Here is a 26,177-nt window from a genome sequence, read left to right on the forward strand (position 1 = left end):
AGTCTGGGCATCTCTGCTCAAGCTGCTGCCCCCGCGACCCAACCTCGGATAAGCGGAAGAGGATGGAGGGATGGATGGATGGATGGATAAATATGCATGCATTTGTTTTATTTTTTTCTCATTTATTCAAATTTTTTTATTTGTTTAATTTCTAATTAAATAATGTGCATATTTCATTTATTTCTGATTGTTTGTTTTTATACAACATTCTATGCTACATTCTAAATATGAATTGTGTTAGGGAAATACAGTATATTATTAATCTTTAAATTGTCTGATTATTTAAAAAACGCTAAAAAAAAAAAATTTGTAAATGTTGTGAAGTCAACTTAACATGCTGTGTTTTATGAAGTCATAATTAATAACATTTTTGAGTCTTTTGTTTATGTTGCCATCTACTGGTAAAATGGTGACAATTTAAACTCTAAAAGATGTCTGCACCACATGGAAAACATAACCTAAATTTGAGCTTAAGTGAAGTTTACATTTTTGTCACGTTTATATAGTACATTGACATTCGTCTTGTTTCCTACAGAGTAACAGTAGAACAGCTGATAACTAACATAACAAAGACTATGAATCTAACAACATATATTAAACAGAAAATAAAAAGATTCAGTATTAGAAGAACTATTTTAATAAAAACCCCAAGTATAACCTTATTTTTGATAAATTAATTTGCCAAATAAGCCTATGAAGTTAGTCAGGACAATTCTGAACTCAGATATTGTGATCCTCTATGAATGAGTGATACTAATCTACCAGCTTTAAAATCTTTAAGCAGGGCAAAACGTCAAAAATTAATCTTAAATTTAACTTAAAACATTTTAAATGATGTTGAAAATCCTTAAAAAAAATAACTGGTCTACTATTTTAAGATGTGGAAAAGAAATGGAACAGATTTAAGCTAATGGTTCATTAAATTTATAAAAGTAGAAAGATACTTAACATATCTCCATAATGGAAGAATAACATGCAAAGCAGAAAATGGCTAAAGAAAAGACACCTCTGAAACATTTTTAAAAAATTACTGTAATATTAACTGCAAATGTTATCATCATTAGATCAAATTCTAAAAGGTGGCTGCAATAATACACTCCAAAAATGTAAAATTTGGAAGGACCCTGCAATGCAACAGAAGTAAGAGAATGGTCAGAGAAATATATGTTAAGAGTGGAATGTAGCATTTATTGATACAGGATTAATTTAAGATATAGGAAATTCATTATGCATGGTAAAGCAACAGTCAGTCTGTCATTTTCCAACCCGCTTTATCCTAACACAGGGTCACGGGGGTCCGCTGGAGCCAATCCCAGCCAGCACAGGGTGCAAGGCAGGAACAAACATGGGGCAGGGCGCTAGCCCACCGCAGGGCACGCGCACACACGCACACACACACACACACACAAGGGACAATTTAGGATCGGCAATGCACCTAACCTGCATGTCTTTGGACTGTGGGAGGAAACCGGAGCACCTGGAGGAAACCCATGCAGACACGGGAAGAACATGCAAACTACATGCAGGGAGGACCTGGGAAGCAAACCCAGGTCTCCTTACTGCGCCACCGTGCTACCCTTGTAAAGAAATATGAGTAACAAAATTTTAGGTAATTTGAAAGTGGTACAATACAAATATGAGACTAGTGCTAACTCCTGACTCCAACTAGTTTTTGTTGAACTCATCAGCCTAGGGGCTCATATACTTCCAACCTACACATGTGAATATCTGAATGATATTTTTAATATGTACAAAAACCATTAGTGTATTATTAGTTAAAATAGGTTTTCATTATTGTAACTTAAATAAAGATCACACTATAGCTGAAGTTATTCCCAAGGGGTTCACATACTTTTTCTTGCCACTGTAAACCTCTAACCTGTTGTAAATAAACCACCTATGCATCTTTCACTTATGTTTTACTCATTCATTAAAAGATGCTTAAATTGAGTGGTATTGCTACTTCACCACCTGAGGCCACAGGTTCAACACGCCCTCGACCCTCTGCAGTTTGCATATCAGGAGAAGGTGGGAGCGGAGGATGCCATCATCTATATGCTACACCGATCCCTCTCCCACTTGGACAGAGGCAGTGGTGCTGTAAGAATTATGTTTCTAGACTTCTCTAGCGCCTTCAACACAATCCAACCTCTGCTCCTTAGGGACAAGCTGACAGAGATGGGAGTAGATTCATACCTGGTGGCATGGATCGTGGACTGTCTTAAAGACAGACCTCAGTATGTGCGTCTTGGGAACTGCACGTCTGACATTGTGGTCAGCAACACAGGAGCGACACAGGCGACTGTACTTTCTCCGGTACTGTTCAGCCTATATACATCGTACTTCCAATACAACTCGGAGTCCTGCCACGTGCAAAAGTTCGCTGACGACACTGCTATCGTGGGCTGCATCAGGAGTGGGCAGGAGGAGGAATATAGGGACCTAATCAATGACTTTGTTAAATGGTGCTACTCAAACCACCTACACCTGAACACCAGCAAAACCAAGGAGCTGGTGGTGGATTTTAGGAGGCCCAGACCCCTCATGGACCCTGTGATCATCAGAGGTGACTGTGTGCAGATGGTGCAGACCTATAAATACCTGGGAGAGCAGCTGGATGATAAATTAGACTGGACTGCCAATACTGATGCTCTGTGTAAGAAAGGACAGAGCCGGTTATACTTCCTTAGAAGGCTGGCGTCCTTCAACATCTGCAATTGTGGCGAGCACCCTCTTCTACGTGGTGGTGTGCTGGTGAGGCAGCATTAAGAAGAAAGACACCTCATGCCTGAACAAACTGGTGAGGAAGGCAGGCTCTATTGTTGGCATGGAGATGGACAGTTTGACATCTGTGGCAGAGCGACGGGTGCTAAGCAGGCTCCTATCAATTATGGAGAATCCACTGCATCCACTAAACAGTATCATCTCCAGCCAGAAGAGCAGCTTCAGCGACAGACTGCTGTCACTGTCCTGCTCCACTGACAGACTGAGAAGATCGTTCATCCCCCAAACTATGCAACTCTTCAATTCCACCCCTTAAACGTTAACATTATACAAAATTATTGTCTGTTTTACCTGCATTATTATCAATCTTTAATTTAATATTGTTTTTTGTATCAGTATGCTGCTGCTGGAGTATGTGAATTTCCCCTTGGGATTAATAAAGTATCTATCTATCAATCTATCTATTGTTATATATTGCAAGACCTAGGCAAATATTACCATAATGGAATAGATTGAATAGGGCAAAGAACACCTTGTATCACTGCTCTAAAACTATGATTAAGATAAATATTGGCTTGTAAATAGTACACTGTCTATGTAACATACTGAGTTAAAAGTATCATGATGTGACAAAATTAAAACACTTAAAAGTCACACATGTGAAAACAAATATTCAACAAAAAATATGGCTTTTTCATATTTATCTCTGCAGAATTTACTGTTTAGTGATATTTCGAAAAGCTTTCAAAATTAAAAAAAAAAAAAAAAATCATTTATAAATGATATTGTGTAGCAGTTGGCACAGTGAATACAGCTTGCCAAAGCATGTGAGAGACTCTGAAGCCTATTTTAAGAATATTTTTTATTGTTAAGAGAGATAAAAAGTACAATTGCTGGCATCTATGTACAATATTTGGTGTAATGTAAAGGAGTACCTCACTTCTGACACCTTAATTTACATTACCAGGCACGTTTGGGTCAACATGAAAAGTTGGAAAAGCTTTAGCATGACAGGTCAGGAAAAAAAAATCAAAATAGAAAACAGAAATGTAAAAAAACAAAAACAAATGATACAGAAATATCTTGAATTAAAATTTCTTGAGCCTACAAAATACCTGGGACTTAGGGGAAGATCCGTCTTACAACAGTTAAATAATTCAAAACATACAACCAAGGCACCCTGCTGTGGAAAAAAGGAAATGTCCTGCAGAAGCACATATATCCGGTACATGATGGATACTGGTCAATACTATGCCTTATTGAAATTTCTCAGAAGGAATTGAACATTATTTAGAATCTATCTTATATCTTATTCGTATCGTTTTATATATATAATATTGAATTTCTGTCAGTTTGTCTTTTTGAGCATCAAGCAAAAACCACCACACCTATTTCTACAAACCTTTGCAGTTATTTTAAGCATAGTTTAACTTTGAATAATTGTTAAAATTGTTGATTTTCTGTATACAGTGATCCCTCGCTATATCGCGCTTCGCCTTTCGCGGCTTCACTCCATCGCGGATTTTATATGTAAGCATATTTAAATATATATCGCGGATTTTTCGCTGCTTCGCGGGTTTCTGCGGACAATAGGTCTTTTAATTTCTGGTACATGCTTCCTCAGTTGGTTTGCCCAGTTGATTTCATACAAGGGACGCTATTGGCAGATGGCTGAGAAGCTATCCAGCTTACTTTCTCTCTCTCTCTCTCTCTCTTGCGCTGACGTAGGGGGGGTGTGAGCAGGGGGGCTGTGTGCAGCTGCTTCCTGAAGGCCATGCTGCACGGAGCTTCGCATACTTAAAAGCTCAAAGGGCACGTATTGATTTTTTATCTCTCTCTCTATCTCTCTCTGCTCCTGACAGAGGGGGTGTGAGCTGCCGCCTTCAACAGCTTTGTACCGGCGGTGCTTCGCATACTTAAAAGCCAAAAAGCCCTATTGATTTTTTTTTTTGACTGCTTGCTTTGCACTCCTTTGAAAAGGAAGATATATTTGCATTCTTTTAATTGTGAGACAGAACTGTCATCTCTGTCTTGTCATGGAGCACAGTTTAAACTTTTGAAAAAGAGACAAATGTTTGTTTGCAGTGTTTGAATAACGTTCCTGTCTCTCTACAACCTCCTGTGTTTCTGCGCAAATCTGTGACCCAAGCATGACATTCTAAAAATAACCATATAAACATATGGTTTCTACTTCGCGGATTTTCCTATTTCGCGGGTGGCTCTGGAACGCAACCCCCGCGATGGAGGAGGGATTACTGTATAAATATATATAAAAAAAGCTCAATAACTCTAACAGTTGATCACATTAAAAATGTTGCCTCTTTTCTGAATGCTCAATTTATGAAGAACAAAAAAGGTCAAATTCAAATTTTGTCAAGAACAAATAATAAACAAGCAAATGATGAGATCCATGCTCAAGCTGGATTAACAATAGTGCTTGGAGAAGGCGAGGGTGAGAGGAGGCAGACACTTCATGGCAATCCACCAGCAGCATTCCACAGGGAGAAGGAGGGCATGTGTGCATTAAATCCACATTTGTCTCTCACTGATCGAGTTGTACTTTATGGTTGTGGTGCATGCTACACACTAAATAACTTTTCAATATTATTACCGAACTATTGAGATATTTATTGTTACTGTTATGCAAAAAGTTTTTTGCTACAAAATTACTTCTCTAAATCTTGCATTTGATTTTACAGTAAAATTTCACACAGGATTAATAAGCTCAGAAGCATTAGATGCTAAGTAATACTAAAAGATACAGCCTCCCAATCGCAGCAGAGAAACTTGTAAGTGTCAGGTCTTGTTTTTATTTATTTCATGCATGTAATGTACTGTACATTTAAATCAGTCTACCAGGCAAAGCAAGGTAGAACCACTAGTAAATTTATGTGACACAACAAAAATAAAAGATTCTAGGATTAAGTGACTGGTTACAAGCATTAATTACTGTATTGACTTTTGATAAGCATATCAAAAACAATTATATTACATGTAGGCAAGAAAAATACTCCAGCTTCATTCTTATGGTTGATGGATAATCACAGTATAATGGGAACGGAAGCACAGATGATCCAAAATATCCAAAATAACATGTTTGTCATATTCCATTGTTTTTTCTGTCCTCCATTGTGCTTTTAGCATTTTGTGGCATGTAACAGAGGTTTCTTTAAACTGTTCAGTGTTACTAATACTATAGTAACTCATTGTCTCATACTTATTATGGGTTTATCAATGGAAGCAAATATCTTTATAAACAAAAATGAACAGAAATTATGAAAGAATGATATTCAGTTTTCAAGGCTGGTATAAAATAAAAAGTTAAACATCATAACAACATCATTATTATTATAATCAAAAATACTTATCTGAACAAGTTTAAAGCACAAGCACCATCTAGTAGAATAATGAATGAATATTGTTTCAAAAAACTAGTAATTATGTTTGTAGAATGCGTTATCATCTCAATTGTATAAATCTTAAGACTATTATTAACTAAGTTTCATGCTTTCACTTTTCTTCCCATATTGAAGTATTTGAAAAATATTGATAACGATTGCGGAAGAAAAAAATTAAACCAGGCATCTTTTTGATCAAAATCTCAACTATTAAGCTACATTCTTTCTGCTCTCACCCCATAGGAAAACCACCAAATGCAGTCAACACTGCTCTGGCCATTTCCATGGCCTTGCATATAGTGTTGAAACACTGCTTAAGGCGAAGGTGTGGCACCTGGAATGCAGAAAATTATTAATAATAGACTAGTTGCTGGAAAACATTGATAAATTAATTTGCATTTTTCTCCTGTAGTTTTCTTAAGTTACATTGTTGTGATTATTTAAATAAGTAGGGTACATTAGCCAATTCAAGATGACCAACATGTGATTTGTGAACAAAAAAGTACATTCAAGTTGATAGAGTGCCAGTAAAAAGTCTCCTTTAAACTGGTGATAACTTAGAACAAAGGATCACCTACAACCTTTGAGAACGCAAGAAATAGACAAAATAAAAGTATCACTGCCATGATTCCCATACTTCCTAAGCCAATGGTGCAAGTACACTAATAGCTGGAAAAAGCTATAGAAAAAATATAATTTCTGATAATGGATGTTAATTTAGACAGAGTTAAGAAAATCATAATCCCTTACTTTGTTTTCCAAACCAGATGAACAATGCTAATTTTGAGAGACTAAAAGCCGTTTTCCATAGAAACTAGTGTCATTATATGCTTACCCAATTAAGAGTATGGATATGCCTGAGGAGGAAATGTCCTAGTTAGACCCCAAGACCCTCAGAGTTTGATTAGTGATTAAAAGGCAGAAACAACCAGTGACTCTGAAATACACAACTGAAGATGTGTCACACGTAGTATGTGCAAATCTGTAAGAACTGGGTGGTGGGGAGTTGTATATGGCAGCTCGTCTCAATCATGTTAAACAACAGCAAATTTGTTGGGTGGACCTTTTTGTTTTTTTTTTTTTAAAGGCCCAAAGGATTATAACTTCACATCCTGTGTATTCAAATAATGCTCTGAACTTGTGGTATTTAAAACCTAATAAAACATAGGGTGCTAGAGGAAGGATGAAAACTAATGCTAATTTTAATGAAATGCAACCCCTGAAGAACTTACCAATTAGCTAAAAGCTTACCCATTTTGGCAACTAAGAGAAGAAATGCTGCAAGTTAAGCTGGCAGTTGAAAAAAACGTTCAGTAACTCATTGTACTTAATCTCTACATATACTGTGTCTTGCTGAAGTATGAAGTCTCTTGACAAATTTTCCAATTTTACGGAATAACAAATAATGAACTGAAATTTTGTTATCTGCGATAATTTTATTTCAAAGCAATAAAAATCAGATTTTTTTTTTTAAGTGACACTGTTTTACTTTACATTAGGGTTATTCCATTACAAATTCAGTTGGGCCACATTTTCAGACGAAGAAATTTAGCAGGGACTGACTTTTTCTGAAACGTAAGCAGCAGGTAATAAAAAATTTTAAACCAACACATATAAATGAATTGAAAAAGAAGTAATATTTATTCACTGTTTCCCTTTTAAATCCAGTCACATCTGAAACTGGCACATCAAAAAGTATCAGAATCTGAGGTAGTAGCAATACTTTTTTTTTTCCCACTTTTGAAGAAGAAGAAAAAAAACAAAAAAACATTTTGCTCATATCTGACCTAGCAAAGTGCATAAAAATAAAGTATTGCACATTATTAGCAATAAAATTCGTTTACCTTTTGAAATAAAATAAATATTTTGGTAATATACGACCCAGGCACATCACAAAGTGCACTTAACAGAATAAAAAAAGAACTATCAATGCTATGAATGCTATCAGTGCACAAACCCATAACAAGTGATAACAGTAACTTAACACAAATGAATACAATGTCTTCTGCACAATGAGGGAACATAGTGTTGTGTTTTTTTTTAAATCACAACATGTGTGATTACCAGTGCTGGTGGTATGCATAAGTTGTGTTTGGATCAAATTTGAGGTACTGTGAAGGTATATAGAGGCAAAGAGTCCTACCGCTACATGACAAATCATCAAGTATAATATAAATAATAATTCTTCACATTTATATAACACTTTACTCACTACTCAAAGCCCTTTGCAAACTTCACGCAGGAAGGACCCGGGATGCAAACCCGTTACCTCCTTATTGTGAAGCAACAGTGCTACTGTTATGCCATCTGTGTAGGTATACTGTACTGCATAATATTGTGCTTGATAGCTTAAATTTACAAACACAGAATTTCCAAAATTAATGAATATTAATGACAGGTTAATAAGCTCTGCATTTTTTTTTTTTTTTTTTAAACGTTTTATTAATTTTATTAGAATCAAATAACAATCCATGCAACCAAGTCAAGTTTAACAAAACTAGGTTAGAAAAGAATCAACCCCCACCCGTGAGAAACAGAGCCAGGCCAGCAGAGCAAAACTTTAACAATAGTAAAAATATGTAATTAATAAATGAATACAAATAAATAGAATAAAAAAAAGAGGGGAGAGAACCCACTTCCTCAATTTAAATGCTTACTGTAAAATGTTATTGATTAGATTCTGCCAAGTTTTGAAAAAGTTTTGTACAGATCCTCTAAGTGAGAATTTCATTTTTTCCAATTTTACATAACATATAACATCAGTTACACACTGACTGGAAAGAAGTGAGTTAGCATTCTTCCAGTTGACCAAGATAAGTCTATGTGCCAATAGTGAAGTAAAGGCAATTACAGTTTGTTTGTCCTTTTCCACTTTAAGCCCATCTGAAAGTACACCAAACACAGCTGTTAGTGGATTAGGAGGGATTGTGACATCAAGGCTGTCTGAAAGGCATTTAAAGATTGTGGTCCAGAATTATGTTAATTTGGTGCATGCCCAAAACATATGGCCCAATGAGGCTGGAACCTGATTGCAACGTTCACAGGTTGGATCTTGCCCTGGAAACATTTTGGACAACTTTAAACGAGACAGATGCACTTGATTTACATGCTTTGCACATATGAAGCTCAAGGGAATTCTGCGCATTGCTACCTTCCACTCCTTTTCTGAGATGATGAGTGAGAGATCCTTTTCCCACTGTACTCTGGGATCTTTAAAAGGGAGGGACTTTAAAATGTTTTTAAATATTACAGAAATGCAGTCTGAGTTGGCAGGTTTTGTTTAACAAAGTTTCTAATTTGAACGTAGTGAAAGAAATGTGTTGCTGGAAAGTTAAATTTGGAGTGTAATTGTTTGTAGTTTGCAAAGACGTTGTCTATGTACAGATCGCCAAGTGATTTAATCCCGAATGTTTTTCACACATTAAAAACTCTGTACGTTTGATAGGGTGAAAAAAGGTGGTTCTTGTGCAGAGGTGCCACAGATAAAAGCGTCCCTGTCTTAAACTACTTCCTACATTTGTTCCATAGTCTAAGTGCAATTAAACACAATTGGGTTATTATTAGTATATTCTCCGCACTCTGCTGATGAAATGGCAAGACCAGTTGAAGTCGATGTTTCTGGCTCACGAGGAGTAGCTGACAACGTGGAAGGTAAGCCCATTTTCAGTGTCAATGAATCTTCTGGAATCAATGAGCTATCCTGGCCCGATTCGCTTATATAAATCGCTCCCACTTTCGCTCTCAACCAGAGATGATGCAGCAGCGTCAGGTCCCAGGAAATCTGTTCCAGGTCAGTCTCTGAAAGGCCATACCTGTGAGCTTGGACTTGATGCCTGTTTAGGCTTGGATGAACCTTTAGCTGTCTTTTCCGTTTCTTACTGAACCCTTGTTCTGCCGGTCATGTTTAAATATGCTTGTATATACTATGAGTCTCCTCAGTTTGAGTAAATACAGGATTACCTCAGGATGGTTAAAAAAAAAAAAAAAAAAAAAAAAAAAAAAGAGAAAAAATAACATCACTGCTAATGGAGTTCAGCTTCAGACATCCATCTTTTGTAACAGACGAGACTTTAGCTATGTAGTCCTGCAAAGCAATTAATGCTTATCGAGTTTTACAGAAAATTCTAGATTTTGTGCATGTTTTTATTAAATGCAGTCTTTATAATTCACTGTTTGTTTTGAGTGTCAATAGCTGAACATCATCCTCATAAACAGCCATAAATCCGCAGGATCGAAGTGTGCGAGTGGATGCCAACCAATCGTATGAACGCTGTCTGGCCAGAGCTGTGTGGATTTCTAGAGACCCTACTTATCCTGCCTCTGAACTCTTTTCCCCCATGCCCTCAAGCAGAAGGTACCACAGCCTGAAATGTAGAACTACCAGGTTTAAAAACAGTTTTTTTCCTACTGCCGTTCGTCTTTTAAATGAAGCATTTTAGTATTTTATTGTAGGCTGATTTTAACTATGTGTTTTTATTAATGTCTTGTGCATCGTATTTTTGTTCTGCAGCACATCTTGGATGTTCTGCTGAATGACAAATAAAATTGAATTGATTGATTGAATAGAAGTGCAGAGACAGTGCTCGTCAGTAATGAGGATTTCATTGGTATAACAATTAGATTCATTAGTGAAAACCCACCTTTGCACTGACTTGATTACACTGGAATACAACTAAGACTCGGCACACAATTAATTATAGAATCATTTAATATGTAGTCGATGCCATGACCAGCTGTCGCGACTAAGGTGTTGGTACAATGTACTGACACATACCGTCACCAAAAAAAAAAAAAAACTGCATTATAGACTACTGCTATTACTTTTCGAATGTTGCTAGGCTACCCGGAGTGTTGCATTCATGATCTGTACCACTGTAGGAATTTATGTAGGAATATTGTGAAGGCTTGCAAAATGTATTTTTATCTGTTTTTCTCTGCAGTTCTTGTGGGACCATAGGCTGGGCCACTCAGAGGTTGTTTCTGGGCCACATGTAGCCAGAGGGTCGCCATTTGAATAGGCCGGCCTTACACTAATTTGCAGAGCTACTTTTTGCTGTTATAGCAGCTTTAAGTATTTACGAGAAGATAAAACCCAACATTGCACACTGTTCAGGAAAGATTTAGGCACATCCTTCTAGGAAGGTTTACTTCAAGTTATTTAGGTTAGTAGATGCTGCTTGTGAAAAACATGCATGCAGGCACAGCCCCTTGCGCTCACAAACACACACACACAAAAAAACGGGGTTTCTTAGTTTTACTGACAGGAGCACTACGTGTGTTGTTTACTCATTGAGCAGATATCGTTAGTAAAGCAACATGTCGGCCATGTGGTCATATTTTTCTGTGAAAAATGAAGATAACATAGTTGCTATCTGCTCTGCCTACAAAAATGAGATAATGCGAGGAGACTTTAGAATTAAATCTTTCAAGATCACAAATTTAATTACCCATCCGAAGAACCACCATAACGAATTATACACTGAATTTTTAGCAACTAATGCTACATAAATGAAAGTTAAATCAGACGCTAGCGGTAGCCTCATACAGCAAACCCTTCAGAATGTGAAGACATTTCCTCAAGACAGTACCAGAGCTAAAGGCATAACTACTAACCAACCTTTTTCCCTAAGTGAGGACGAGGGATTTCGCCAGCTACTACATCATTCAGAACCTCGGTACATTCTTCCAAGCCGGGGATACTTTGCAGATGTCTCACTACCTGCATTATATGATGTGATTGCTACACATATCCACGAGCTTTTAAGAAACAATGTCACCAGTATTAGCTTCACTACAGATATGTGGAGCTAAGAAGTCAGCCCCATGAGTATGTTGAGTCTAATGACACTGGATTGACGACAATGTTGAGGCAAAAAGAGTTCTCTTTCTGCAACTTTCATTGCACAAGCTTTCGATTTTGTGTTAACGAAGTGGAACATTTCAAAAAGTAATGTGCACATTGTGCTTCGTGACAACGCTCGCAATATTGCAAATGCTATGGAAGAAAGTGGCATTAAAAGTTTAAGCTGCAAGGCTCACACTTTGTAGCTTGCTGTAAATGAAGGCTTATTGGGCCAGAGAAGCATCTCCGACTGTTTTGCCATTTGGAGGCGAATAGTTACTCATTTTAAGCATGTGGCTGAGAGAAACACAAACAGACCTTGGTACCCCAGCAAGAATATTCATTTATAATTGCGGATGTGATTCCCTCTGTTGAAGCACTTAAAAGTCTGCTTAGCGAGTGTGACAAGACTGGTTCTGGAGTTTAGACGGCGAAAATCACACTTTTGGAGACTGTCACAAAACGCTTCAGTGGTGCATTCTCCAAACCATTATACTATCAATCTACTGTCCTTGATCCATGGTACAAAGATCAATTTTGTGACCGAGATACCAAAAACAAGCGCAAGAAGCACTTGAGAAACAACTGGTTGATAAGTCAGCTGGTGAAGGAAATGCAAAGAGCAAAAGCGAACTACAAGAGAAAAAGATTTGCACTCGGAGAGATGCTGCTTCATTGCTGGAGATGTATGAAGAACTTTTTGAAGAAAATTCATATGCAGCTGCAAAACCACATTCAACTGCCGCCGAGTTAAAATAACAGAATCATAAAATTATTAACAATAATCATACTAATTAGGATTATCAGACGTCCAGAATTAAAAAAAAAAAAAAAAAAAAAAAAAAAAAACTGTTACAGATTTAATTAAAAAAAACAAAAAAAAACAAAAAAACAAGCCATACACTGCAACATCCTAATATCCAATCAGTATCCTTGTGCATTTTCCAGAAACTCACAGTCGGCACTGAGAGGCGGCTTGCTGGGACAGTGCACGAGTAGGGGGCAAACTGCTCTGCAAACATTAGCTGAGAAAAAAAGGAACACGTTAATGGCATCACCTCGCATTTTTCTTCAAGTTTTTAAACTTTATTTGCTAGCTTGCCTACAAAATTCTTATTGCACAGGTACAGTTTGGGGTTTTTTCTATTTTAGTCGAGTTGTTGTGGAAAAATATTGGAAGAATTTAATTTAACTTAAAAAGGAGGAACAGGTTCGCCTGCATGCTAGAATGCAGCTTCAAGTTTTGTACCTTGTGAAAGATGTGTCTCCTGTGTCTAAAATGTAAAAGATTTTAAGGCAAGATCTACTCCAGTTTAAATGTAAGCATTACTTTAAAACAATCACCCTAAAATATACAGCAGTCTCTCAATATTTAAAGGCACACCTGTGTTAGAAAGTGTTTCATTGTGGAACAGCTTGTGCTGCATTACTTAAAAGTCCATCCACATCACACTTTATAGAATGCCCTTTAAATGACCCAAATCATTATACGTCAAGCTTTCAACGTCACAAGTTTTTATTAATGGCGGTGGTTGGTACGGGCGGTTGTCCTGTTTTTATCTATCGGCACTTTGTACCAGTGTAGACAGTGAATGCCTTTTTTCAGCTGTGTCAAATATAGTAAATGAAAAGAAAAACAGACATGCTGGTGAAAAGGTTCATCTCTGTTTCACATGCTACTATTGTTTCTTTGATAATGCATAATACTTTTTCAGCATAACTAAAACAAACCTGAAAAAAAAAAAAAAATATCAGCTATCAGTTATCGGTATTGGCAAAGATGGACAAAAACATATCAGTTATCGGTATCACCCAGAATTTCCATATCAGTGCATCACTATCATTGAGGTTACACTGGCTTTGTGTCTGGAAAAATTGCCCAGCTGAAAGATGAACTTAAGTTTAAGCTTGTTTTGTAGCACATTAAAACAGATTTCTCCCTAATTTTTCCAAATGTTCATTTTCTGTAGTCACTACTGCTGACTGGACCAATTTCCTGTGTTACTCTTACCTTCTACCATCCATCTATCCATCCATTATCCAACCCGCTATATCTGAACTACAGGGTCATGGGGGTCTGCTGGAGCCAATCCCAGCCAGCACAGGGTGTAAGGCAGGAAACAAACCCCGGGCAGGGCGCCAGCGCACCGCAGGGCATGCACGCACACACACACACACACACACACACACACACACATAAGGGACAATTTAGAATCACCAATGTACCAACCTGCATGTCTTTGGACAGTGGGAGGAAACTGGAGTATCCGGAGGAAACCCACACACACACGGGAAGATCATGCAAACTCCACACAGGGAGGACCCGGGAAGCGAACCACCTTCTACCTCATTGTACAAATGGAGTTGTATATATGTGGGCTCTAATCAATGGTTGACAAGACAAATTAAGAGAGTAGCATCTTTTCATACTCCTTTCCTGTCCTTCCAAAAGAGGTTCTCTCAATAAAGTCTCAGAATGGTTAAATTACCCATGATCACCAAAATTTCTTTGCCACATGTCTTATTTGCTAAACAAAGTGGTACTTTTTGAATCATCAGAGTAGTTTATTTTTTGACTAGCTCCTAACAAATTGAACCAAAATACAGTATATTGGATCTCTTATTTCTGAATACTAACATATGCTGCAACAACTTTTTGTTTCTTCTACCTTAAGTAAGTTCTGTGACGTTTAGCACTTACTCTAGGCAAGTATTAATTAAAAATAAAAAAGATTTAATTAGGTTAGGAATTTAGCTTCATTTTCACTGTGCATTAACATCCTTAGACATATATTAAAGGGCAGGGAAGGGAAAATACCACTGAACACTTAAAACAAAAAATAAAGCAAAATGAAACCTTTTTTTCCAATTCTTTAACAATGAAACCAATATACATAAAAATGAATTACTTTGGCTAATTTAGAATTAAAGTTATCTTAGGGAAGGGCATACCTGATCAGGTTCATTTGATATTCTCTCCTTAAACTTCGTGAAAACTTTAATATCCAATGATTCATGCTTTGCAAAGGCTTCCAAATCCTTTTCATTCACACAATCACAATCTGTGGGAATTAGAATATGTTGAACAAAAATCAGTAACATGAGTAAAGCATATTACACATGTAAAAATTTTACCACAACCTTTAAAGTAGCGGTTTCACAATGCAGCAATTGCTTTAAAAATTTATTTTAAAAATATTTAAAATAAAAATATTGTAATTATTTAAAAAAATATAAAAATTAAATAAAACAAATGAAGTGATAGAATCTGTGTAGAATTGTTGTTGTGTAGAATGTAGTTTTGATTTTCTCATTAGTGCCAGCAGACCATAGCTTAATATAGTCATTTTTTTACCAGCTACTTACTAGGGATAGAAATCTATACTCAATAGACAATATTTTGTCTTATTGTGTTTTATATTTTCTTTTAAGCATACATTTGCAAATCTATATGTGTACAACTATATTCATGGAAATAAACTACAGTATATACCAACAAACTAAAATCTGCTTTTAAAATACAAATGTGCATGCTTTCTGATATTATATTTGTTTAGGATTGCTTAGCAAATATTTCATATGGGAGTTTAACTTTACTTGTTTTGGTCAATTCTGTGGATGAAATTAAGAATTTTTTAACACCCAATATAAAGGTAATGTACTCTGTCAAAGAAATACCTCTTTTGAGCTAAATACACACTAGTGAAAGACAGGCATACTTGTTTGTAAAGTACTACTAGTCACTTGATAAACTGGACTGGACTGCCAATCCTGATGCTCTGTGCAAGAGAGGACAGAGCCGACTATACTTCCTTAGAAGGCTGGCGTCCTTCAACATCTGCAATAAGATGCTGCAGATGTTCTATCAGACGGTTGCGGCGAGTGCTCTCTTCTACGAGGTGGTGTGCTGGGGAGGCAGCATAAAGAAGAGGGACGCCTCACGCCTGGACAAACTGGTGAGGAAGGCAGGCTCTATTGTAGGCACGGAGCTGGACAGTTTCACATCTGTGGCAGAGCGACGGGCACTGAGCAGGCTCCTGTCAATCATGGAGAATCCACTGCATCCACTAAACAGTATCATCTCCAGACAGAGGAGCAGCTTCAGCGACAGACTGCTGTCACTGTCCTGCTCCACTGACAGACTGAGGAGATCGTTCCTCCCCCACACTATGCGACTCTTTAATTCCACTCGGGGGGGTACTCGTTAACATTATACAAAGTTATTGTCTGTTATACCTGCATTTTTATCACTCTTTAATTTAATATTTATTTTTTTTATCAATATGCTGTTGCTGGAGTATGTGAATTTCCCCTTGGGATTAATAAAGTATCTATCTATCTTGCTACAATTATCAAAGTAATTTTACTACTTAAGTGAAATATACCAAAATTAAGGGTTGGACTAGAGATGGAAAGAGTGTAAAATGTGTGAGTTTGAAGAAGGAGGGTGGCAATCAAAACAAGAAGACAGGAGTAGAGCAGGAACAAACAGCATTGAAGCTGAAGTTGTTACTGGAGTACAGGAGCTCTCAGCTTAAGTTCAGGAGGGCTGCAGGTTTTAACTTGAACCCAACTGCATAATGAGAAGCTGATCTTTACAGATAATGGAACACAATTTGCCACATCGTATCATTTATTGTACATTTCCCTTTCCTGAGAATCATTCAAATGATTTGTGAACCAGAGCATATTAGCAATTGTCAGTCGTTCCATTTTTTGCCTTTGATTTAATTTCAAATACTTTATTAAACTAGACGCTTCATGATGGAGCATACACAGTTGTGAATGAGACCAAGTTAAGAGTTTTTTCAAGTCCTGTCCCAGGGGAGCCTTGTGACAGCTGGTTTTTATTCCATCCAGTTTCATAAATCAGTGACTCCTCATAAGTCTTACTGACCAGATTGTTTAATGAACTGGTCATTATTTTCTTCTCTTTTTCTTCATTCAGAAAAGCACAGTAGTGTTAGATTTAGAATTCTTTTTTCATTTTTACCATAGTTTTACATTTTTTAATCTCTTTATATTCCTGTTAACTTACCACTTATTTTCTGTGGAATTTGCTTCCTTAACTGTAACCTAACAATGACAGTTAATGAGGAGTAGAGTAGACATCTAGGCATATATTCTGAAAGGCTGCAAATACATAAAGCTAGCATGCTAAACAGAAAACTACGAAAAGCAGACTAAAAATTGTGGTGATGAAGATGAATTTTACATCTAATAAAAATGTAGGAAACCCAGTTCTGTAATTTATGAATGGATACCAAAACATAGAAACTGGGAAATAAACTAAGTTAGCAGTTTAATTAAAGGCAGAAACTTATTGGGATGAAACAGGTAGCCAGACTTAGCCCCCAGAACTGATTTTGAAAACTACTAAATTAGGCCATGTCACATAGACAGCATTTAAGTAATGTTTCTTTATTTTTATTAATTTTACTTAAAGAAAGTAACAGAGTATACAATACAGCAGTCATTCTAGGAAAAACACCAAAGATTTTAAAAAGGAAGAAAAATAAGAAAAACAAAATCTAAAAAAAAAACAAAAACAAGAATTCAACTCCAACCTGCCAGCTTTGGTGCTGAGGTGTCACCCATTGCATGGCTGCACTTGGGTCCTAATCTGGGAGCCTGAGTTGGTTTGTCATGTAGTGGGTACAGCAATGCACGGCAACAGTGCGTGCTCCTAACCTCCCCCCCCTCTCTCTCTTTCTCTCTCTCCAGCAGAGGAAAAAAAAAAGTAAAAGCAAATGTATCCCTCTTATAAGAGAGCTCATTCTTTTTTTTTTTCTTAAATTTAAAAAAAATTTGGACAGATACTCTATGTGAGAATTTGTTTTTTCCCCTAATTTCAAATAATACTGAAAATCAGTTTCCCACTGAGGTATAAAAGTTGGGTTGGAAATCTTCCAGTTAAGCAAGTTGTATGGCTAAGCCCATCTGGGAGTACACCAAACAGAGCTGTTAATGGGTTAGGAGTGATAGCAACACCAAGACAGTCTGATAAGTTTTTAAAGATTTCTGTACAAAATTTCGTTAATTTGGTGAACTCTGAAAACTTGTACTCTAATGGTGCTGGGGCTAGGTTGCAATGATCTCATGCCGCTTTTGACAGTTTTAAACAGGAGTGATCGATGAAAGAGTTTAAGTTGAATTATTGAGTGCTCTGTGCATACAAAGCCAGAGTGTATGGACTGCATTACACAGTACACAGTATTGCCTATGGAACAGAAATGGGTGGGAAGCTGGAAAATTTGTTGGGTTTCTTTAAACAAAATTTTTAATTTGAAAATAGTGCAAAAACAAAGCTGTTGATTGTTCATAAGATGCAAATGTTACCTATATACAGCTCTCCAAGTGTCTTAATCCTGAGTATTTTCCAAAGATGAAATAATATGCAGGTTTGAGAAGGTTGAAAAAGGCAATTATCGTGTAAAAGGTGCAACAGATAAAAGAAATCTTGAAGTCGTTCCATGAAGTATGTCCTGCATTGGCTCCAAATTCTGAGTGACTGCTGGACGACTAAGTTAGTATTTACTGGGGCACAAAGAAGGGCATATAAAGAAGTACAGCAAGATTTAATTTTTCATTGAGGACCATGCTGTTCTAAATTCATTCATTTGTGCTGATTTACAGGTCTTCATAGTGTATATACTTGTTACTCAGGAATAAAACTGAAAGGTAGTGCCATGCCACCTATTACTTTAGGACATTGTAGAGTCAATTTTTGAAGGTGTGAATGTCTTGAATTCCAGACTATTTAGGTAATACTATTGAGCGTAGATTCTTAAAGATAGATTTGTTGATATATACTGTATATATAGATGTCCTCTAATATAGAGAAGCTCAGTAAGGATGTGTCACACATATCCTTCTAGGGGAACCTTCCTGCTCTGGTGAGGTAAGAAGTTCAACCCCAGGAAAGGAATGATCACTAACATTATCTTCTTCCTCGTATGCATCCTAGAAAAGACATCCAAAGGAGGGTGCCGGACCTTGCCTGGCCAAACAAAGAAAACTCCACCTCTTCAGGTCCTAGCTCTACAAGGTCTGCCTGTTCTCAAAAGTTGGCACCAGACACCCAATTGACACTTATGAAGGACAGAGCTCCCAAATGCTTGCCCTTATGATTGACCCATGCCTTGTTTATGCTTGAACCATTTATCAGTTGTCTTTTTCTTTCATAATAAAATGGGTTAACAGGATGTTACCCAACCTTTCCTTCTCATTTCAAGTCATCTGCTTTCCTGGCCACAATTATAATGTTTTTCTTGATAGTATAGGTTCTCCCTAGTAAGTTAACTTCATTCCTTCCATTCTTATTTGGATAGTTTAACTGTCTTAAACCTGTAAAAATGATACACTTGGTAAATTTACTTCTAGTAAAATAAAAGTAATTTTACTCTTTTCAATTTAGTGTATTTCCATTTATCTGCATTCTTTTATATTTTTCCACTGAAGCTATTTTTCTCAGTAAATCTGATATAATCTGATAAAACAAAGATTTTTGTTGTTCAAGTAGTCTATCAAGTTGCACTTTCTTTTTGGCATAATGGGTATTCCTGAATTTATGTAAATGAAAGAATTATGAAAATATTATTAAATTATTTGAAGAAGTGACTTATTACTCCATCAACTGATAGCTAAAAAAATATTGCATTTATATGACTGAATGTGTGATTTTTTTAATTAACTGAAACTTTAATAGTTGACTCATTCATTTAACATTATAAATCCATTTTGGAACAACGGGTGGTAATAACAATATTTTCCATTAAAATATTACAAAGCATCACTTACTCACACTTAAATACAACGGACTGTACCTAGATGTATGAAATTCCTTATTTAACCAAGCTGCTAAAAGAAGAATAGAAATCTCGCATACAAAACGTGCAATTGTAATATCTATTTTGAATAAATTCACTTAGTTTTGGTGAATTAGGAATTCAAATAAATATGGAAAGGAACAACATTTAGAATGAACTGTCTACTCACCAAAGAATATACAGCTGAATTCAAAAGATGAAGTGAAAAAGCCAAGTTGGACAGACAAAATCCAAGAACTCGAAGAGTTGTCTTTATTCTCATCAATATCTGTGTTATTTACTACCGGAATGGAAGTGAAGATTCTGAGAAAAAAAGTGTACGCACTACTTCTGCAAATGCTGATTGATGTACGGCTTTCAAATTTTAAAAACGATAAGGTTAAGGAGATTTTCAAAGTTTAGGAGCTACAATTCCAGACATTTTCAAAATTTTATAAATTCCTCCCAGACAGTCCAAGGCACATAAAAAATGAGGACATGTCCGGGAAAATGAGGACAGCTGGCAGCCCTATCCTTGCACAACCACCATTACTGATGGCAAATGCCGGTTTTCCTCATATTCATTAAAACAAAATATTTTTATGGTCCCATTATTTTCATTAAAATTTGATTCCACCTGTATTTTTATGGCCCTTGGTTTTTTCCTCAGCTCCATTGCTAATTTCTGTTATTCACTGCAAACTTCCTGTTTGTGAATTTGTAAATTTAAAATCTTATTAGCCTTTTCTCCATGGTCACAATCATGATGTTGTGATTTAAAGATGAGTTGTTCAGTTTCTTTTGTTGTCAAGATATTACATTTTGATCATAGAGCCTGTTTTTTTTCTGTAAAGTGCCTCATTTGGAGATGTGGCATATTCATCGTCTATTCCAGAAATTTCTGATGCCTTCTTGGTCTCCAATTTATTTTTATAAGAAAGGTATAAAATTATCTGATGTGTTAAAATTGCCTTCAAGGTTTCCCAAAATATTCCTGCAGATACTTCACAATGCATTAGTCTCTAAAAAAATAATAATTTAATTTTGTTATATTATGTTTTGTTAATATATTGTGGTGTGCAGGCAGCTTGTGATGCGCTGTACGGGAGCAGAAAAAGGGTGGAAGGCTGTAAGTGATAGGACTGGGTAAAGGGCTTCTGTTCTGTAAGGGGTGGACATACCTCTTCAGAGTTGAGTAACTAGCGAAGCTAGAAGAAAATTGAAGGTGTGGCACAAGGAAGTTTTGAGTAGGGAGTCAGGAAACAATAAGTGGAAGTGTTTGTGGTATCGAAAAACACAGAACATGAGTGGCAGGAGACAATTATTGGTAGGGAAACCTTTCTTTAACTGTTTTGGAGATATGCTATGTAACCCAGATAATGGAGTATAAAACAGGGCACCGTTTATTATGGAACAAAGACTACAAGTAAAATAATAGAAAATTCCATTACCTCCAAGTTATATTTGCTTATTATGCTGGTCATTACAATATTATATGCATTAATTAATTTTGTTAATACTATATTATATTTTGTTAATATAGTTTTTTTTGGAAATAAATAAGAGTATTCACTAAACTAATCTACTGTATATAATTTTTAAAGTAGCTGTTTTATTATCCATCTTTTCTCTTATCCGTCACGGCCTTGGTCCCGACCCCTGTTTAGGCCTTAAGCAATTCATATAACTGGAGCCCATAACTGCATACATTTTCATTGCAAACTTCATCCATTAACGAGCAATGTGGTACCTCACTCTATTCAGGAAGAATCAATGTATAGATACCAGGCTTCCAAACACTTCCGTCACCAATGGAAGCTGTACAAACAAGGTGAGGATCTAAGCATGTTTTTTTGATCAATTGAGGAATGTGTGACCTTGTAACTAAGGATAGACAGTAAACTGAATTCTGTTTGAATATAAGCAAGTCACTTAACTGGCCTCTGCTTCAATATATGCAAAGAACAGTGCTGTAACTGTACTCATGAAAATGTATTTACTATAAAGACGTTTTTGATAAAATAAATGCTGTTACTCTTGTGTACTGGAAATAAGACAGGGAATTTTTCTGTACTTAAGTTTTAAACTGCAGTAAAGATGTCCGAGATCATTAATAGTCTTACCATCACTGCTGTTATTCTCAGTTGGCAAGTACTGCTGTGTGTCATCATTCACTTCACTGGTACTCTTTTCAGGCGTCAATTCTTCTAGCTCAGTCACAATCAAATATTCAGGGAAAAGAAATGTGTTTTCTGGTACAGAAGGATCTGAAAAATCTAGAGTTTAAAAGATTAAAATACAGGATTCCTGATTAATATTATCATAGTTTTGTTCTATAAAACAATGTTTCTTCTCTATTGCTAGCACCTAGTGGCCTCTAGAAGGAAAATAACCATTTTAACATAAACCTTCTTTTTACAGTGTTTGTTTTAACAATTCCAATTTCCACACCAAGGCAACTCTTACCAGAACTGAAGGTATGATCCCACAGAACCAACTAAATTAAATGGACCAATAAAACAGAAGGTCTAATTCACATCTCCTCCACAGGTTCTCTACCCCTAAATGAATAGAAAATCGAAGAACCTGTTGTGGCTAAAGAAAGAGATTAAAAGACATCTGCAAGTTAAAAGACAGAACAATTTTGCCAAATGGGGGGGATCTAAGAAACTTCCTCCATGGTACTTTTTGACTGTTCAAACAGGACATCATTATCAGACTAAACTACCTCTTTGATAAAGCAAACAAAAGATGGTACTTGAAGGAAAGGGATTTGTGAATGACTCTCTTAAAAAGAACCTTCAGCATCCAGTGTTGCAATAATCTGTGGATCAAAAATTGGACCCCACAGCCATTGCCTGTAAGTGCACACATACAGTACTGTCCAGATATATTGGATTACCCAAGAAAATTATTTTTATAGCTAGTTATGTCTCTTTTTTTACAAAAACATACGGATATCTTGCAAGATAACTAAAACAACTGAGATACCCCAAACATCACAGAGCACTTGAGGTACCCTAACCATCATGTGTCAAATTGTTAAATTCCAGCAATGCATCACCTGATCCAGATTAGCAATGTGATTACATCAGTAGAACTCCTGGTTCTGCTAAATTAACTAATAAAAGAATGTATCCATAAATGCTGGTGTGCCTGCACAGCATTCAATATCTCATGGTACGTCTAAATGAAAGGAAATTAACATTACTGTCTAACTGGAAATGCAAACATGGCATGGCATCGCTCTTCCTGATAACCATTTCTCACAAATTACTCCTGACACCTCTCTTCCACAATCCCCGTTACTCTGTATTGTTGATCCCAAGTATTTAAACTCATCCACCTTCGCGAATTCTACTCCCTGCATCCTCGCCATTGCACTGACCTTCCTCTCATTCATATATGTATTCTTTCTTGTTCCTACTGACCTTCATTCCTCTCCTCTCTAGAGCATATCTCCATCTCTCCAGGGTCTCCTCAACCTGATCCTTACTCTCGCTACTTATTACAATGTGATAAGCAACATCATAGTCCAAAGGGACTCCTGTCTAATCTCATCCATCAACCTGTCCATCACCATTACAAATAAGAAAGGGCACAGAGACGATCCCTGATGTAATCCCACCTCCACGTTGAATGCATCCGTCACTCGTACTGCACTCACTACTGTCACACTTCCCTCATACATATTCTATACAACTCTAACATACTTCTTTGCCACTCCGGACTTCCTCATACAATACCACAACTCCTCTCGAGGCACTCTGTCATATGCTTTCTCCAGGTCCACAAAGATACAATGCAACTCCTTCTGGCCTTCTTTATACTTCTCCATCAACACCATCAGAGCAAACATTGCATCTGTGGTGATCTTTCTTGGCATGGAACAATACTGCTGCTCACTAATCATCACCTCCCTTCTTAACCTAGCTTCCACTACTCTTTCCCAAAACTTGAGGCTGTGGTTCATCAATTTTATCCCCCTGTAGTTACTACAGCTCTGCATCTGCCCCTTATTCTTAAAAATCGGCACCAGTACACTTCTCCACTCCTCAGGCATCCTCTCACTTTACAAGATTCCATTAAACATTCTGGTTAAAAACTCCACTGGCATCTCTCCTAAACACCTCCATACTTACACAGTATTGCCATCTGGACCAACGTCCTTTCCATTCCTCATCCTTTTCATAGCTGTCCTTACTTCCTCCTTGCTAATCCACTGTACTTCCTGATTCACTATCTCCACATCATCCAACCTTCTCTCTCTCTCTCTCTCATTCACCTGTCTCTCAAAATACTCTTTCCATCTGCTCAACACACTCTCCTTGCTTGTGAGTATGTTCCATCTTATCCTTTATCACCCTAACCTGCTGCACATCATTCCCAGCTCTGTCCTTCTTTCTAGCCAATTGGCACAGGTCCTTTTCTCCCTCCTTAGTGTCCAACCTCTCATACAACTCATCATATGCCTTTTCTTTAGCCTTCGCCACCTCTCTCTTCACCTTGTGCCTTATCTCCTTGTACTCTTGTCTAATTTCTGCATCTCTCCGACTATCCCACTTCTTCTTCACCATTCTCTTCCTCTGTATACTCTCCTGTACTTCCCCATTCTACCACCAGGTTTCCTTTTCCTCCTTCTGTCCTGATGTCTTGCCAAGCACCCTCCTTGCTGTCACCCTTACTACTTCTGCTGTAGTTGCCCAACTGTCTGGTAACTCTTCACTGCCACCCAGTGCCTGTCTTACCATCTCCCTTAAACTCAACCTTACAGCCTTCCTTTTTCAACTTCCACCATTTAATCCTTGGCTCCGCCCTCACTCTCCTCCTCTTCTTGATCTCCAACATCATCCTACAGACCACCATCCATCCTATGCTGTCTAACTACACTTTCCCCTACCACTACTTTGCAGTCTTTAATCTCCTTCAGATTGACTCTTCTGCATAGGATATAATTAATCTGTGTGCCTCTTCCTCCACTCTTGTACGTCACCCTGTGTTCCTCCCTCTTCTTAAAATACATATTCACCACAGCCATGCTCATCCTTTTTGCAAAATCCATTATCATCTGACCTTCTTCATTCCTCTTCTTGACACCACTAGGGGGCTCCGCCCCCTGCTCACTTCGCTCGCCAACCCCTGGTGTTGGGAAAGACAAAGAGCATGATGTATGAATGAGATATAGAATAGTGTAAAGGTGTAGATGATGCAAATAGAAAGCAAACAATAAAGTGTGTGGCACAGTGTAAAGGTTTATTTGAAAATTTCTTTGTACACGCCGTTTAAGTGTAAAAGGTAATTCCAGGTCAGAACTTGTAATGTCAATGAAGATGGTTATTGTTGTGATCAGAGTCAAGTTTGTCAGAGCTTAGAAAGAGTTGTGTCTCTCCAGGAAGTAATGGAATGACTTGTGTATTTATGTTTTCCACATTAATATTTTTTGGACATAATATAGTGCGTTGTGTTAAAAGGGGCATTTGGTCTAATGAGATTGCTGTTCCAAATCTGTCTGTAACTAAGTCGTCGCAGATAAAGGCTTGAGGAATTGTAATAATATGTGGGTGAAGTCCATCTGTATTGGTGAGTGTACCATCTCCCAGTTGTAATAAGTAATTGTTATGATCTGGTTCTGGACATCGTATCTTTTTTACTAACTGTATCTTTTGAAAGCAATGCCAATTGTCTGTGTATTTTAAGGTGCACTGAACAATAGCTGAGCGCATGGCATGTGGAAGAATAGCTAAGCACTGTCTAAAATCTCCTCCTAATAAAAGTACCTTTCCTCTAAAGCGAATATTATTATTCATAAACGTTTGTATAAGTTTATGAATGGTGTTGAGTAAGTGACTGGATGCCATTGTACATTCATCAATAATTAACATTTTTGCAAGACGGATGTCACGTGCAGTGCCACCGTTAATGTTCATAGTGGATATCGATTTGTAGGATCTAATGCAGTTGATAAAGATTTCACTTTCAGGTACATCGTTAGTTAGAAGCTTCTGTAGATATTCAGGATATGAATGTAAAGGAGGCAGTCTAATTTGACCCTTTTGACAACAACGTGTAAATGTATTACTTGTATTGCCAGTTGTTTCTTCAGGAAAGTGAAGTGAATGACAATGATTGCAAATGACATTCATTAATCCGAATGAATTTTCCTGGTGTATGTTTTGCTTGTGCCGTTTGAGAGGCGCGTTGTTGCATGTGTAGTATTTGGGACGTGTTGTTTTGGAGCTGTAATCGATTTGCTTGTGCTGTGTGAGAAGCCCGTTGTAGCCTTCCTTGCCGTTAACGTATGTCTGAGACGGGAGGTGTTTCGTTTTGAATCCGTGCCTGTTGCAATGCAGCACTTTGATTGATAGATTGCGTCATGTGGATCTAGGATGTAGATTTGTGCATATT

General features: G+C 37.0%; 1 protein-coding gene across 2 annotated transcripts in view; it reads right to left on the reverse strand.

Moving 5' to 3' along the window:
• pdcd2 (programmed cell death 2) overlaps nucleotides 1–26,177 on the reverse strand; it is a 78,555-nt gene that overhangs the window by 21,971 nt on the left and 30,407 nt on the right. Inside the window, exons 3-4 of one of the 2 annotated variants that reach the window (XM_051924277.1) lie at nucleotides 21,902–22,048; nucleotides 14,917–15,026 (exon numbers count right to left, since the gene is read on the reverse strand). In XM_051924277.1, coding sequence (XP_051780237.1) covers nucleotides 14,917–15,026; nucleotides 21,902–22,048 — 257 coding nt within the window. Of the gene's footprint in view, nucleotides 1–14,916; nucleotides 15,027–21,895; nucleotides 22,049–26,177 lie in introns of both variants that reach the window. The other variant, XM_028797328.2, reaches the window with a different exon arrangement.

Source organism: Erpetoichthys calabaricus, chromosome 3 (assembly GCF_900747795.2).
Source record: "Erpetoichthys calabaricus chromosome 3, fErpCal1.3, whole genome shotgun sequence".
In the NCBI taxonomy this organism is placed as follows: domain Eukaryota; kingdom Metazoa; phylum Chordata; class Cladistia; order Polypteriformes; family Polypteridae; genus Erpetoichthys; species Erpetoichthys calabaricus.